Below are 16,370 nucleotides of genomic sequence, written 5' to 3' on the forward strand. Positions count from 1 at the left end.
TATTGTAAGTCAGTTTATGAGTGACTTTATGTGAGCAATCATCATTATTTTTGATTCAATGAACCAGTATTTATTATGTACAATATTTGCCAGTAAAAAATTTATTAATGCTTTTTTATTAGTGATGGACCAAGAAGCAAATTCTACCAAGTCCTTCAAGATACATGGTTAACGAGACTTTATTCCATATAATATACACCAAGGGGATTTTGTATTGTTCCACTCACTGCATCAGAATGGAAAGATTCAAAGTCAAAGGAAGAGATCAAGTGTATCCTCCAAATTTACAGTTATATTCAAAGGCGATACTAAGTTGGAGTGATTAGACTTAGTTTTCATAAGTGCATAATGTCAATTAATGACATTAATTATATTAACTCCTCTTAATTCTTTTTTAATCAAACCCTGTAGTGGCTGCTCCATTATTTTCTTCAGGATCGATAGCAGGCTGACAGGCCTATAACTAACCATATCTATTACCCAGTTTAATTTACCCTTTCTAGATATTGACATAGCATTAACTTTCTACTAGTATTCAAGAATTTTCACAGTCTTCCAAAACTTAACATAAAACTGGTATAAATAAGTGTGCCAATTTAAAAATGTTACACGCTAATAAATGTCACTTAACATGCTTGAGAGTTAGCAGCAGAATTAGAGTGTTTATTGTCATTACAACACATATACTGACTCTAGGTATCCCTGAAATACAAATATAGTAGCTAAACACTGTCTTCCCTGCATTGTTGCTGGTGATACTAGGATGTCCTTCTATAACAGTTCATTGTCATGCAGATGATTCTTTAGTGCATATCAACTAGTCAGTGAAGACCAGAGACTCTTGTACATAAGTGCGGCAAATTCTCATGACAAGAAGTGATGTTAAATTACTATATTGAGTCTAGAAGCCATGTAATACTATTAAATTATCATCTTGCTTTACCTGGGCACTAGTAATAAAAAATAGTGAGCAGTGAAGTTAAAACATAAGAAAAATTTTGATAGTAAATGCTGAGCTGTGAAAGAAAATTTAACCCCCTTCTGAACCTGGAAGTAGGTATTTGTCTGTGTTTGCCCTCCACCACTGCCAGTAAGGCTTATTAACTAAGAAATCATAGAATCATAGGCTATCCTGAGTTGGAAGAAACACACAAAGACCAGAGTTCAATTCCTGGAGGTCTGTAGTGTTTCTGTATTCAGATTGACTTGTGATTAAGCATACTGACCCCTGAGGGGGTCAAAAAACAAAACAAACAAAAAAAAGGAGATGCCATCTCTAATGGTAGCAATTATGAACAACACCAAGGTATTATTCACCAAGCCTCAATTTTACCTGGCATTTAACAAAGTGGACTTATTGTACTCATTGTTTGGTATAAATCTGCAAAATCTCAACTGTTGTTCGACAGAATTTAGAGAAACAGAGAACATAATGTTATTGCTTTCTATTTGAGTGCTGTCAAAACTTTGAAGTGGGAAAGTCTAATCAAATGTCATTGCTACAACATCAAATAGCCTTTCTTATATCTTTGCAAGACATGTGGTGCAGGCCACTTGGTTAAATAATCTGTGCTGTTAACCTTCAATTACCTGACGCAGGCAAGGCATAGTTGAATAAACTATAGAAGAGAGTAACTAACAGGCGGTACTGCATCTGTATTGAAAGGGATTTGAGCTGCAAATGAATCTTCTTCCTTGAATTACACCCAGTCTCTTTAAAGATTTTGAAACTATGAAGAGTTCTGATAAGAGTCCTTCCTGTAAATATATTTTTTAAAATTTTAAGTCACAGATGTAACAGGACTTGGCCAGGGATGTGAAAAACAATAAGAGATTCTATTAGGGCATAGGTCAGAAAAGAAAGGCCAAGGAGAGCATACCTACCCCATAAATGAGAAGGGAGAACTAGTGTCAACAGATGTGGCAGAAGGGGCTGAGGCTGTGGCATGAGAAGAAGCAGCCAGCAGCTTAGCTCCTGTCATACAACCAGGACAAAGCCCTAGTGGCACAGAAGCATCTCATGTCCCAGGAGCAGGATGAGCAACTCGAAAGCACGTTTCATTAAAGTGACATTCGTTCCAATGGGACGTATAGGTTCCACCTCTGGAATAACAGACAAGCAGAGTCACAGTGTAGACCCTCACCTCTGCTAATGAAGTCATTGGAACTTAGTCCAGCTGAGGCTGGCAAAGCCTTGCTTGCCTTGGCCACCCAACATCTCAGGGCCTCCCCTTGACGAAACAGAGTCCTGTGGATATGCAGAAGTGGTGAGCACAAGTATGTGCAGTTTTTCTGTGAATTCTTTTTCTCTGCACTCACTGGAGAAGCAGCAACAATTCATGAAGCAGCAGCTCTCCATGGAGTGAGAAGAGCTGGAGTGAGTGAGGGTAAGGGCAGGTGCACGTGGCCAGGTACTTTTCACATTTGCTGTCAGTCTGTGCAACGCTGCACTGCAGCGTGTGATGACAGAAAGAGCTGGGTGCTGGGTGCTGCAGCCTCCTTCATCTGACCTCTGTTTTCTTCATTCCACACCTGCTCACATGTGGAATTGCAATCCTTCTAGCACACAGAAAAATCCACTGGCACATGGGACTTAGGGCTTTCTTTCTGCCTCTCTTGCCATGCTCTCCAGAACATTTTGCTGGAAGAGCAGGAGACGATGTTGTAGAAGTGCTCAGAGGAGCAAGGGAAGCTGGAGGCTGAGTGGGCAGAATTCCACACCCAAGAGAAGCTGAGGGAGGAGTGGTTGGAGTAGAAGAGGGAGCAGTCCTGGCAGATAGACTGCACCAGGATGAGATTGGCCAAGGTACTATTGTGGAGCCCCTTCCCATGGCCTCCAACACCAGGGATGGGTCCTGCCCACAGGGAAACCATTCATCGCTGCCTCCAGGTGTAAAGTCAGAGACATCACTCGGTGTGGTGAGAACCTGGCTGTTGAGGAACAGCCTCCACCAGTGTGTCTTAGATGTGCCATGTAACAGTATGCTTTTTTAGCTTAAGTTCCTATATCTCAGTTCTAGCCTCACACAAAGTAAAAACAAACTGCATTAACCTTAAAGGTTTATCAGCTCTAGTTATTAATCTTCTTCCCTGCTATGTGCAATCTTAAAAACCAGACTCCTCCATCTTCATTTTCATTAACTCCTCGGGTTCTTCTGAATTCACACTTTTTCATGCATGTTCTTCTGGGTTAGGAATGTGCTTTTAGCATTCCTTCTAACATTGTACATTCTGGCAAGATTCACTGGTCTCTGACTGCATATAGATGTGTAGAGTACTTGGTGTATACTGCACTCAGCACCCATTCAGTAGTCATCGCCATTTCACTGCAAGTGTTCCACACTGAGCAGTGCAACCCTGAGGAAACCTGCAGAAGAGTTCATTAGTAGTTCAGACCAACAGGCAGTATAATTCCTGTTGTAATTCCACTGGGAATATTGATCTCTATTGCTCTGACTATTAAGGCTTAATTTACACTTTTGAAAGCAATTAGACTAATATTTTAAAACCTTTTTTAGAGTGGCAGCATTTAAGTTTATTGTTCCGCTCTGCTGTGCTGTCTTTTGTAAGAATGAAATTTCTCTGATGGATTTCAAATGATTATGTAGATAAAGGAATTTGTGATAAAAATTACCTAGAAAATCTAGAACTTCCAGGTCCTCCAGTAAGACCGGAAATTGTTTCCTCACTGTTTCTGTAATGAAAGGGAATTGCCGTTAAATGAACACGACTTGTCATTTGATCAAAGCAATGAACAAGACTGAAGGTAAAAAATATAAAAGAGAAAAAGATATGAAAACACAAGGGGTTTCTTAGTTTTGGCAGGCTTAACTAAAGAGTCACCTTCCCTTTAGTTCATAGTTGTCATAATTTGCCCAAACATTAAAAAAATCCAACAGTGGTAGCAGAAAAAAAAATATATGGGAAAACACTGATATAGAAATTAGTTATGTTAGCATTTGCAAACATTGTTATTGATGAGACCTCAGGAATACTCTTTCAGAGAAAACATGTTCAGAGATGAAGATTTTTCTTTTCCAGATGTGAGAAATCGCCCAAGTATACCCCACAAAACCTATTCAAATGTTGCTGCAACAGCTGTTTTTCGCCTTCCGATCAGGCCAGCTAAAGTTAAAATGTTGGCAAAAAGAAAAAGTTGCAAATGTTTCTTCAGGGAGGGGTAAAGAGTTTTACCTTCTACATAAAAGTTTAATAGTGCTACCATTTATTTTATATTAGCTAGATGTTCATGAAGTAATACAAATACCACTTGAGCCCAAGTAGTCCTATTTTCTCTGCCAGCTCCAGAGAGAGCAGAGCCACTGGGCTGGGACTGTAGCTTCATGGGCAATAGAGGAGTGATAGCAGAAGCAAGGACAGGTGGACAGGTGTCTCCTTACAGCTTGTCTCATATTCATGGATAACACCCTCAGCCCACTGGGTTAGTCCCTCTCCCATCCCATCACTGTGTGGGAGAAGCCAGACTCTGGCTTAGTGATGTCCCCATCCTCTCCTATCAGCTCCTGCTTCCCAGATGTGCCCTTTGTCTGTGGGTGCCTTTGCAATGTGAGGTCATGGGCTACAGGGAGGCCCACCATACACACCAAGGGGTACCACGGATGAGTGCCAGACCGTGGTTCACTGCACGAAGTAGGGTTGGGGATACTTCCCTCAGCCCAGGGAGGGAGGGTGGTCCCGGGGCTAGAGAAGAGCCTGTGGCGCTGGGGCTGTGGAGACGTCTCTGATGATCCTCTAGGAGCGGCAGTGTCATCGCCGTGGCAACCTGGAACTCCGAGAACACACGTAAGGAACCGCGTACGGCACCACCGCGGCGGAGGCGGCGGGAGCTCCACGCCGCGGAACCGGCGGGCTCCATCCTGACCCTGAGGCCTCCATCTCGCCCCACTGGCCATCGGAACAAGCCATAAACCGAGTTGCTGGGTCACGGGAAGGCTGGGACAGACTGCCATGGTGAGTGTTATAGGGCCTGAAGGCAAGAATGTCATCTCCAAAACAAACGGATGTGCTGTCTCCTCTGTTGGAAGGTAGGAGGGATCCCAGGGGCTGGAGGCTCTGCAGGGCCGGTGCTCAGAGGGGCTATGCTCACTGCTGTTTCTAAAGTTGGAAATATCCCTGTGGTTTCTCTGCATTTCACATGCCAATTCCCAAAGAGTACGAGGAGGGCTGTACTGTTGTTTATGGGATACCTCTGGCCTTAGTGTGTTTTTGGAAGGTGTGGGTCAGACCTGCTTTATGTTCTAATGAGGGAACCTGTCTTTCTCCACAGGCTGAAAATAGCAAGAAGAGTTTTGGAGGTATGTACACTCCGGTGCATTCATGTATGTAAGTGCCTTATCTCCTGGAAATGCATGGGACAGAGGATGGGGTACATTGGGCACAGGTAGCATCCCTGGCTGCTTGAATGTTCCAGAATCCTTGTCTGAAAGCTGCAGTTGAGTGCATTGCATCTTTCCTGAACCAGAGATGCTCACCTGCCTCTCCCATCAAGGCAATTTACTTACTGAGGCCCTGTATTCCTCTTTTGGGGTCATTCCCAAATCTAGGGGGTAATTTATGCTTTTATTTCTGTTCTTCTCCTCCCTAACTGCTTGGTTGGAGGCCTCTTGCAGCCATGATGCTGAAACAGTGCTTTTGGGGTTGTCCAGGACTCTGAGACACTGCAGGGTGAGAGCTCACAGATCAAGGGCTGCTTGTGGCCAGGGACTAACTGAATAGGAAGCAGCAGGTTCACTTGATAAAAATGTCTCATTGCTGGCTAAGTGAAGCTAAATGTTTTATTCTTCTAATACTGGCTTAAGTCCTGGGAGTTCTCTTTAGCCCGGCAAGGAGGGCATTATGCTGATGAGGCTGGAGAGCAGCCTTCTTGGGGGGTTTCAAAAGAGTAAGGCTTATTGAGATTGGGAGCTTTCCTACCCCTGCTTTGCGAGCTTGGTAGCTGCAAGAGCAGTATCCTTATACTCTTCCTGGAAGTTACAAGCAAGAGAGCACAGGGAGTTAGAACTGGATAAGAAGAACAAAAAGCAGCTGGCTGAGCCCAGCCAGCAACACTGGGAAGGTCGTCAGATGTGACAGCATTATCTTGGGAGAGCGAGGTTGGTTTCTAATGCCCTTGCAGAGGAATTGCCATTTCTGTAGTAGTAAGAAGGGAAGGTGGCTGATGCAAAAGTGTCATACTCTGCCCTAGAGGCAACCTGGTAGCATTTGCACTGTAGCCATGACTCAGTTGCATTTGGATGTAGGCTGATTCCAAACGAAGAAGGTGTTCCCATCCACACTTAGATTTTCCAGTGAAGATGTTTCCAGCTGTGTTTTCCCAGAGACAGCAATCCCAGGAGGAACTGCAGGGAAGGAGGAAGAGGAGGAGGGCTGGTGTCTTTGCAGACAGCTGCTCCTCTGGGTACTTACTCAAGGCTGGTTGTCTGAACAGAGAAGGAAGGGGATCAAGACAAGAAAAAATGTGTCTTTGGAGAGCATGAGCATTCGGAGTTCAAAGACCAGACGACAAATACACAGCTTGTGAGGTATTGTGCTCTGTGTGTGTCTGTAGCTCCATTTACCAGCCATTCTGCCCTTGCAGTGGGGTGGGCAGGGTTCCCAGCGTCCCCTCACATGCAGGGTCCCCTTGCAGGCAGGTATGTGACTGCTTCTCTTTGCAGCCGGCGTGCATCCCAGAACAGTATCAAACTGAAAGAGGAGGCTCACTCCAAATCTCCTCCACCAGCCAGTCACAGCCTTGTCAGGGAGGCCAAAAGGACTAGCTGTGACTGGTGGAGCTCAAAAGATGAGAAGTTTGTAGATTTGGAGCCACAGCCTCCAGCAAAGACCAGCCCTGCTGCAGACAGCCAGCCTGTCCCTGCCAGCCAGCTCCTGGCCACAGAGAAGGCAGGAGCTAAAGCTGACCCACTGAAGGAGGAGGAGAACTGTCTGAGTGCTGCCTTGGCTCTCAAGAAATCTCAAGCACAGGCGAAAGCCCTGGACGCTCCGGGTGAAGAGCTGGACGTCCACACTCCTGCCAGGTAAAGGCACGGTCAATGGCTGCAGGTCTCCCATCTGCTCCACATGTAGCTGCTCCAGCAGGACTTCTCAGAAATCTTTGTCTTAGATTTAGGAAATTAATTCTAAGCACTGTCCTCTCTCAGATGAGGGTAATAACATGGGGCTTTCTACCACTGACCCAGCCCACTGCCTCATCCCAGCTCTGGGCTCTCTTTCCATCTGTGGTCAAGATTGCACACGTGGCCCCAGATCCCATGGAGCTGTCCTGGATCAGCACACCCCAAAAAGCTCCCCCACCATCCTTGCTCCTACCTCCATTTCCTTTCATTCCTGCTAGTTGCAAGCAAAGGACCTCCTGTACTGAGTTCACTTGGAATCAGGTTCAGACTTGTGCCACCCAGATGGGACTCAGAAGTGAATTGCAGACAAACTGCCATGTGTCATGGGCAGAGGTGTATTAGCTGGGGCTGCTTCTGCCAGAGGCAGGAGATGGATGCAGCAAGAAGGAACACCAGTGATGGAGGTTTTGAGGTGTCTGTGCTCCTTCTGAAATCAAAAGCTGAATCCTGCCACAGCTAACTGGGACAGGCTGTCAGCTGTGAGGCAGGAATGGGTGTCAGGGGCAAGGGTCTCATCTTTCATCCTCTCCTTGGCTGTCTCCCATTGGATGCTTTGTGCTTGAAGCCAGGTGGATGCCTCCACAAGAGCACCACAACAGACAACTACCCCACAGGACAAGGCACAGAGCACAGATGGCTCCAGGTAAGGTATCATTTGTCTCTCTCTCACCTCTCCCATGGAGAGGTGTCCTGCAGAAAGCAGCTGTGTGTGTGAGGAGAGGGGGGAATGGGGAGAGTGGGTACCTATCAGTGATCCCTTTGCTGTGGGACCTCTGTATCTGAGAGGGAAGGCAGCTCTGAAGAATCATCAGGCTCTTGCCTATTTGATCTCAGGGGACAGCAAAGATTTAAACTGACAAAAATGGCAATCAGGCAAATGCCTGTGCACCTCTCCCTGAGCTGTGACACTGCTGAGCATTACTTGTGTCTCTGTACCCATGCAGTCAGCCAGTCCCTCAGCTCAGCACCATGAAAGAAGCCTCAGTAGAACTGTTGCAGTCTGCAAAGCCAGATCCCTCCCAAAAGGTCAGAGCCCCAGGTGCGTATCATGTGGTTGTATCGTTTGGACAGTCATAGGCAGAGAGGGTCCCCCTGCCCTTCAAAAAGAACCCAGCAAAAGGCAGGAGCCACAGCATCACCCCTGGCCATGGGAATGCTGCCCAGGCTATGACCAGCCATCCTTAGAGCAGGTTTTCAATCTGCAGGATCATTCCATCCCCATTTTGTGGCATGGCAGGGACATGGGGTGCACTGAGCTCAGCAGTGGCCCATGGAGACACAGTAGATTCCCCTTTGGAGAGACAGAGTCAGGAATATGTCTATGTCCATTGTCCTAATCACTCCATGTCTGGTTTCCAGATGAATATACTGTTAAATGTGCCAGAGCTTTTCAGCCGACTGATGGTAGCAATTTGAGAGCCCGTGACACCTGCTCACAGGCCAGTGAGAAGTGAGTGCCTTTCAGACACATCTTATCACTCTTGGGGATCTCTCTGTAGCCTCCAAGTTCTTCTGATCTGCTTGTCCTTGACTTCTCCACCTCATTCTCTGATCCAATAGCCATTGCATGGGAATGTGAATTATCTGTGATGCCTTTGGGAACTGGGACCCCAGAGCCTGAAGCTTTCCAGCAAGAGCTGGGTGCTCCTCAGCCCTGTACATCTTCTGTAAATCTCTCTTGTAACAGTTACTTGTTAAACAGAGCAATTCCCCAACACTGCTTTTATCCCAGTGCTATTTTCGCTTCATTTTTCTGTGTTGTACGATGTGGCTGCTGCACTGTTCCTGTCTGGTCACCTGCACCTCCCCCTGCCTGGCCTGGCTGTCCCCAAGGTACATTCGCCAATCTCACGTGGGGTGCTGCTAACACCCAGGCTTGTGTCACAGGTCTGTGCTAGAGGATGATCTCTTCAACAGACTGGAGGAGGAATTGGAATTTCTAGAGGTGAGCCCAAATTTCAGGAGAGAGCCTGAGAGTCCTAAGGGCTGGGGCTGAGGCAGGCCAATACTGCCCCTAGTCTCACTCCATTCAAGTCAACAGTGGGGATCAGAGACGAGCTGTGAAGTTGTTTCTAAGCAACTGAAAGGGAATTAGAGCTTTGACTGCAGAGGCAGCTCTTGTTTGGTCTTGGAATCCTACATTTCTCCTCTAGATGAATCTCCTCACCCTGCCCAGGTGGTAGGATACACACTGTCTCCCAGAGGAATCACACTCTTCTCCTTGAATCTGTCCCCCTACAACAAAGCCCAGTATCCTTGTGTCTGGAGTAGGGGCTGCTTCTGGAGAGAAAGGACCCACCAGCAGTGGGGTTGGGCAGGAGAAGGATAGAGGAAGGGCTGCAGTGGGCTAGGGATGGATTGCTGTTCCAGAGCGAGGAGGAAATGGTCTGTCTGGTGCTTTACCTGCCTGACAACATCCCTGTGTCCCATCAGGTTAATGCAGCTGAGTCACATCTCCAGTCTGCATCAAGCTGCTTATTAGCACTGCTCCACATCCAAGCTCATGTGTCACAGCTGGAGGGCCAGGTGAGCCTCATTGCCTCCTGGGTGGGGGGATGACAGGTAATGCAGAGGGAGGAGAAGGGGCCATGTCTGCTCCAAGTAGCATCAGAGTGACAGAGCAGATAGAAGAAATCTTGCTGTCCAGAGATGCCTACAGCCCCAAAGTGCTGCTGTAGGAACTCTGTCCCTGGGGTTGCACAAGGACCTTCTCTCTGGGTGTCCGGCAGGTCCGGACACTGGAGATGGAGCAGGCACAGCTAAGGCAGTTACTGCAGCTTCTCCAGCAGCGGCACCAGGAGGACTTGGATCTCATTGCATGTGCCCACAGGTAGCAGGCTCTGGCCTGTTCTCACCTCCTCTGTCAGGTGCTTGCCTACAGCCCTGTCCATCTCCCCTGAGGTGGGAATGCTGGGATGCTTCCCCAGTCCATCCCTGGTGGTGGCAGGGCCACATCAGTGTGTACCTGGTGGTGGCAGAGAGCAGCCCCACAGGGGGCCAAGGTAGTGGCTCATTCTCATCAACACTGCTATGGATGACAAGGAGGAGGGGCCACCCCCACTGCCAGCACATCCCCAGCATGCTGGGTATAGCCAAGAAAGCAACACTCTGTTCTTGCTGTGACCTCTTGGGCAGGAGCCATATGAAGGTAGTGGAGAACAGTGGGCAGCAGGAGGAGCGGCTGCAGCAGGAGGAGCAGCCAGCAGCTCAGCTCCCACTGCAGAGGCAGGACACCGCCCCAGCACAGCAACATCCCATGTCCCAGGAGCAGGAAAAGTGTCCCATGTCCAAGAAGCCGGACAAGCAGCTCAAGGGTACGTGTCATCAAAGTGGGATTCGTTCCTGTGGAACCTACACCTGTAGACCCTCACCTCTGCTAATGAGTTTTTTGGAGAAAGTCAGTCCAGCTAAGGCTGGCAAAGCCTTGCTTGCCTTGGCCACCCAACATCTCAGGGTCTCCCCTTGACAAAAGAGAGTCTTGGGGATGTGCAGCAGGTGGTGAGCGCATGTAGGTGCAGTTTTGCTGTGAATATGGTGTGGATAGAGTGGGGGTATCCCAGCTCATGCTGCTCTGGTGTGGATAGAGTGGGGGTATCCCAGCTCATGCTGCTCTGGTGTGGATAGAGTGGGGGTATCCCAGCTCATGCTGCTCATGGCCCTGCTGCTGCCTCTCCTCCAGAGCTCCAGGACAGGCTGTGGCAGCAGCAGAGGGACATGGCGAAGGAGCGGAGCCAATTCCAGGAGGTGATTGCAAAACTGGAGGCCAGGCTGAGTGAGCAGACTCAGGTGCTGGAGCAGGTGAGCCCAGTCTGTGTCCTCTGCCCACTTCAGCCTTCCTGTGTGGGTATGGGTCATGTGCCTCACTCACTGGAGTCTGGGAAGGGCATCTGTCTCTCCTCCCATGTCCGAACCCAGGAGCGCGGCAAGGCCATGGTGGAGGAAGCCAAAGCAAAATCACTGCAGTGTTCACTGGAGAAGCAGCAACAATTCATGAAGCAGCAGCTCTCCATGGAGAGAGAAGAGCTGAAGAGGGTGAAGGTGAGGGCTGGTGCACAGGGCCAGGTGCTTTTCACATGTGCTGTCAGTCTGTGCAGCGCTGCACTGCAGCGTATGATGACAGAAAGAACTGGGTTCTGGGTGCTTCAGCCTCCTTCATCTGAGCTCTGTTTTCTTCATTCCACACCTGCTCACGTGGGGAATCGCCATCCAAAACAGCCTCCTAGCGTGCAGATGCCAGAGGCTGCTGTGTGCCTGCATGTCTCATGCTGGTTCTTGTGGAGCAGAAACCAGAGCTCTCCTTGCAGAGTTCTGGACACGGACCAGTTATTGTGTGGGGTTTAATGGGAATGATGTGTCTAATGTGAAAAATACCCTGGCAGATGGGACTTAGGGCTTCTTCTCTGCCTCTCTTGCCATGCTCTCCAGAACACTTTGCTGGAGGAGCAGAAGTCAATGCTGCAGAAGTGTTCAGAGGAGCGAGGGAAGCTGGAGGCTGAGTGGGCAGAATTCCACACCCAAGAGAAGCTGAGGGAGGAGTGGCTGGAGCAGAAGAGGGAGCAGTCCCGGCAGATAGACTGCACCAGGATGAGATTGGCCAAGGTACTATCGTGGAGCCCCTTCCCATGGCCTCCAACACCACCTGGCAGGCTCCAGGGGTGGGTCCTGCCCACAGAGAAGCCATTCAGTGCTGCCTCCAGGTGTAAAGTCAGAGACATCACTCGGTGTGGTAAGAACCTGGCTGTTGAGGAACAGCTTCCACCAATGTGTCTTAGATGTTGACTGAAGCATCAGTCCTCTCTGTCTCTTTCCTGTGCCTGTGAGGAGCCTGGACGGTCAGAGCAGAAGCAGCAGACCTCCATTTTAAGTCTGCTGAGAAGAAACCTCCAAGGTGGCTTAGGCAAAACCTCTGTGTGCTGTGGGCACATGTCCAGCTGCATTCTGCTCCTGCCTGGGGCTGCCAAGAGTGGATATATGGCACAGACAGTGCGGCAGAGCTGCCTTTTTAAGCACTAGTGGGGTGGAAAATAACCATTCAGGCCAAGTCTTTCCACTGCTGACAATCTGCCATGCCTTGAGCACACCTTAGGATGTGCAATGTGGTGAGTGGCTCTCTTCTTTCTGGGAAAAGAATGTGAGTATGTCTGTACAACCAGACCTCTGCCAGTCTTGACTCCCAATGGTGGGTGAATGAGGGCACTGCTTGAGTACCTGGTGATGTAGCTATGCACTCCAAACTGGCCCACAGGAGAAGATCAGCAAAAGCTGATCTCCATCATCTACTTGGGAAGACATGATACAGTGTCCAGAACAGGTCAGGTAATGCAACTCTTTCTCCCGTTCCCATCCTAGGAGCAGGAAGAGCTGAGTTTCCAGGGCCATAGGCTGAGAGCCAAGGAGGAGCAGCTGAGGAGGGACAGGGAGCAGCTAGATGAATCCTGGCATGAGCTGCAGCTAGAGAAGGAGAAGGTGAACAGTATTACACAGACCATCCAGAAGCAGAAGAAGGAAATTAAAAGCATGATTCAAGTAAGTGTAGCATCTGCACTGCAATTCACAGCTGTACAGAGGCCGGGAGCAAATCTGGGGCTTCACAAAGTCCTGTATCCTAATCCTGACCTGGAAATAAGGGGATGTGCAAAGAAGCCCTGCCCCTGAGCAGCAAGGGGCCCTGTCTCTTATCTTCCACTCCGCTTTGCAGCGCTCATCCCAGAAGTATAGAGTAGGTAAGCGAGCCCTGCGGGAGGCACACCGAATAGAGTCCCTACAACAGGACAGGCTCCAGGCCATGCAGAGACAGTTGGAGCAGTTGAGGCAGCATCAAGAGCTTCTGCACCAGGCAAATAAACCCTCTCCTTCCTGGCCTGTGGCCACTGTGTCGAGGGCCTGCACATTTGCCAACAGCTTCTCTTTCTTGTGGGAATGGAGCAGGATTGGCTGAGCACAATTCAGCAGAGGAGACAGCTCGAACAGCTGTGCAACTCAGCCCAGAACCTCCGTGCCCCTATGGAAAGCCTCTCCAGCACACCGTGTAAGACTTCATGATGCTGATAGGAAGGGATGTGTGGAGAGCAACTGCATTTGTAGTCCATTTATCAAGAGGCTTGGGATGTTCTTGGAGGCAGTTTTAATGTCTAAAGGTCATCTGTGAGTGAGTTTGCCTCCTCATCCTCTGCAGGAGCTCAGCTAAACTCTCTGAGCCAGGGCAGTGCTCTGGGGGGTTGGTGGATTAAAGCCCTTTTGCACTGGGAATTTGGGGAGGATACTGCTACAGGTGCATGTGGTCAGCAAAAAAAAAAAAGGTTTGCTCTGCGAAGCCTCCAACAGCAATGCACCATCCAGTAAGGTATCTTTTGCAGGCAGGATCCACCCTCAGCATGGCCTGTGGTATTGCAGGGACAGCACAGACAGCTCCACTGCACTCTATGCTACACTGCAGATGCTGAGACAGAGGGCCCAGATGGTGAGGCAGTGGGATACAGGGACTGGAATGGGCTTGGAACCAGCTGAGTGGGAGCAAGGCTGGGTAAAATGTTATTTGAGCCTGATATACACAGAATGGGGTGTCTCCTAAGATCACTACTGAGCTGCTGGGTTGGGCAGGGTTGCAGAAACCAGGGGCAATTAGAGGAGCAATAGCAAAAGCAAGGACAGGTGTCTCCTCACAGCTTGTCTCATGTTCATGGATAACATCCTTAGCTCACCAGGATTGTCCTCCTCCCACCCCATCCCTGCATGGGTGAAGCCAGCTCTGCCAGACTCTGGCTCAGTCCCCACTCTCTCCTATCGGCTCCTGCTTCCCAGATGTGCCCTTGCCCAAGCAGGGGTGCTCTTGGAGTCTTTATTGGTGGGTTCTACTCATAGTTATAGATTATAAGGAGGCCCCCCATGCACCCCAAGGGGTACCATGGATGAGTGCCAGCCTGTGGCTCCCTGCATGAAGGAGGGTTTGGGATCCTTCCCTCTGTCATGAGCATCACCCTGGAATGTGCCCCTGTCACTCTCTCATACTCATCGCATCCATCCCTCTTTTCTCAGGAGCTTGATTTCTTGGAAGGTGAGCGCGTCTTCCTGGAGTCCCTGAAGAAAGCACCCAACTCCGCATGATGCCTGTCCACTGGAGGAGGTGACATCCCCCAACACGCTACCAAGGGATAATGTGCCCTCCAACCTGGGGAGGAAAGTGAACAATAAATACTCCAAGTTGTCAGCTTCTTCTCTTTCCAAATATTGTCAGAGTGTTCGATAATTCACTGCTAATAATTCAATGTTGTACAGCTGGTCCTGAATGCCATCCAGATGAACCTGGACAAGCTTGAGATGTGGGCCAGATAAGATCATAAGATTTAGCAAGACCAAATGGGAGATGTTACATCTGGATTGGGGCAACCCCTGCCCAGCATCAGTCCAAACTGGGGGATGAACAGATTGAGAGCAGCCCTGCTGAGAAGGACTTGGGAGTGCTGGTGGGTGACAGGCTGGACGTGAGCTGGCAGGGTGTGCTTGCAGCCCAGAAAGCCAAATGTGTCCCATGTGGGCAGCAGGGTGAGAGAAGGGATTCTCCCCATCTACTTTGCCCTTGTGAGACCCCACTCGAAGTACTGCATCCAGGTCTGGGATCCTCAGCACAAGAAAGACGTGGACCTGTTGGAGTGAGTCTAGAGGAGGCCACAAAGATGGAGGAGGCTGGAGCACCTCTGCTGTGAAGACGGGCTGAGAGAGCTGATGTTGTTCAGCCTGGAGAAGAGAAGGCTTCTGTGAAACCTCATTATGGCCTTTCAGTACTTAAAGAGAGATTATTAAAAAGAAGGGGGAATGATTTTAAACTAAAATAGGACAGATTAGATTAAATCTTAGGAGGAAATTATTTACTGTGAGGGTTCTGAGGCACTGGAACAGGTTACCTGGAGAACTTGTGGGTACTCATCACTGGAAGTGTTCGAGGCTGGGTTTGTGATGTTGTGGAATGTTTCCCTGCCCATGGGAGAAGGTTTGGAAGTAGATGATCTTTAAGGTCCTTTCCAACCCAAGCCTTTCCATGACTCTATAATGAGTATAATGTCACTTGTGCCCTTGGCATTGAAAGTCTGAAAGCAAACTAAAATGCAGACTTTAGAAGGATGAGAGCAATATTAAATTGTACTTGCTTATTTGACTTTTTCGAGTGGTGCATTTTATATCCTGTAAGCTAACGCTTTGACACTGTTCTGTCTTGTCTAGTTAATACATATTGAAGACTAATAGATATGGATTTTATGTGCTTTAGTACCTTTCTTATTGACTGGTGCAATCAAATACATTACTTTCATTAGTGATTATTATGAATAAAGGAATTGTTAATGTTCAGTTGCAGTTTCATTGACGCTGCTTGCTTAGCTTAAGAAAACAAGATTAATTCTCAGACACTTACAAAAATGTGATTCATTGTGGGAAATAATGGACACAAAATTGCACATTCTTACCAGTCTTGTCATTTAGTCATACTAATCATAAACCTTTCCTGACTTTTCTGACACACATTTAAAGGCATTTTTTAAATTTGAAACTAAATATGCACCTTGCAATATTTTTACATTTTTATTTTTAATGACTATACATTTTGTCCTCTCAGTAAAAGGAGGAAAAGCTTCCAAAGTGACACTTTGCATTTTGTTATGACTCAGGCAACCTGTGACAGCTAGCTTCTTTCTTCCCATCCTCTACAAGTATATTTCAGCTATACTGACCTCTGAAGAGGACAGTCTTTGTTTCCCAAAGGTCAATCACATTCAGAAGTTTGTTCATCTGATTGTAAATTATTCATTTCTAGAAATTCCACTGTCCTGTGAAGACATTAATCACATAAATGCGTGTCATCACTCATGTATAGTTCAAAACTTTTTGTCACTTTCTTTAATAAAAGAAGTGAACGACCTGCTTTCAGATATGTTTCTTTGTCAGTAACTGTACATGTGCTGTATCCACTTCTTTAATATTTTAGTGTGCTTTCTGTTACTGTTCACATAGTGTTTAGAAAAAATGTAGTATTTCAAACACCTTAGAATTTATGCCATTTCCATCAGGGATGTCAATAGTCTCTACATCCAATGCAGAATTTTCCAGGAGCTTTTCCCTGTTACGTGTGTCTGTTTGTCAGCACCTTTACATATGCTCACAGCTTTCATCATTCCAAAGATTATGAGACTCAAAGACTGGCTGGTCAACTGGAAGCACAGCTATGGCATGTGAAAATGAAGC

The 16,370-nt window shown here is 47.9% G+C and overlaps 1 protein-coding gene and 1 long non-coding RNA gene across 8 annotated transcripts; one reads left to right on the forward strand and one right to left on the reverse strand.

Moving 5' to 3' along the window:
* Positions 1–3,047: 3,047 nt before the first annotated feature.
* Positions 3,048–4,758, reverse strand: LOC135407646 (uncharacterized). Its single transcript, XR_010426954.1, has 3 exons — positions 4,605–4,758; positions 3,635–3,694; positions 3,048–3,367 (listed from the first exon to the last, which is right to left on the reverse strand). It is a non-coding gene; the product is annotated as an uncharacterized LOC135407646 (long non-coding RNA).
* A 73-nt stretch (positions 4,759–4,831) lies between these two features.
* On the forward strand, positions 4,832–15,479 carry LOC135407644 (fas-binding factor 1 homolog). 7 transcript variants are annotated; one of them, XM_064642869.1, is made up of 19 exons: positions 4,834–4,971; positions 5,288–5,315; positions 6,449–6,542; positions 6,678–7,037; positions 7,702–7,779; positions 8,081–8,175; positions 8,496–8,586; positions 9,024–9,081; positions 9,507–9,662; positions 9,866–9,966; positions 10,272–10,450; positions 10,816–10,934; positions 11,052–11,174; positions 11,562–11,735; positions 12,486–12,662; positions 12,835–12,972; positions 13,065–13,164; positions 13,493–13,596; positions 14,172–15,479. In XM_064642869.1, the coding sequence occupies exons 1-19, from the start codon at positions 4,969–4,971 to the stop codon at positions 14,238–14,240; spliced, it is 2,247 nt and encodes a 748-aa protein (XP_064498939.1). In that variant the 5' UTR covers positions 4,834–4,968; the 3' UTR covers positions 14,241–15,479. The 7 variants fall into 7 exon arrangements, with proteins under 7 accessions (XP_064498937.1, XP_064498942.1, XP_064498938.1 ...); XM_064642870.1 differs by having other exon boundaries at positions 4,835–4,971; positions 9,570–9,662; XM_064642867.1 differs by having other exon boundaries at positions 4,832–4,971; positions 6,449–7,037.
* Positions 15,480–16,370: the final 891 nt, after the last annotated feature.

This window comes from Pseudopipra pipra, chromosome Z (genome assembly GCF_036250125.1).
Source record: "Pseudopipra pipra isolate bDixPip1 chromosome Z, bDixPip1.hap1, whole genome shotgun sequence".
Classification (NCBI taxonomy): domain Eukaryota; kingdom Metazoa; phylum Chordata; class Aves; order Passeriformes; family Pipridae; genus Pseudopipra; species Pseudopipra pipra.

Excerpts from the sequence above, each read along its gene's own strand:
- LOC135407644 (XM_064642867.1), top strand. Across the intron at positions 8,587-9,023 it reads TGCTCACAGGCCAGTGAGAA|GTCTGTGCTAGAGGATGATC; the intron begins GTGAGTGCCTTT and ends CTTGTGTCACAG. Across the intron at positions 12,663-12,834 it reads AAATTAAAAGCATGATTCAA|CGCTCATCCCAGAAGTATAG; the intron begins GTAAGTGTAGCA and ends TCCGCTTTGCAG.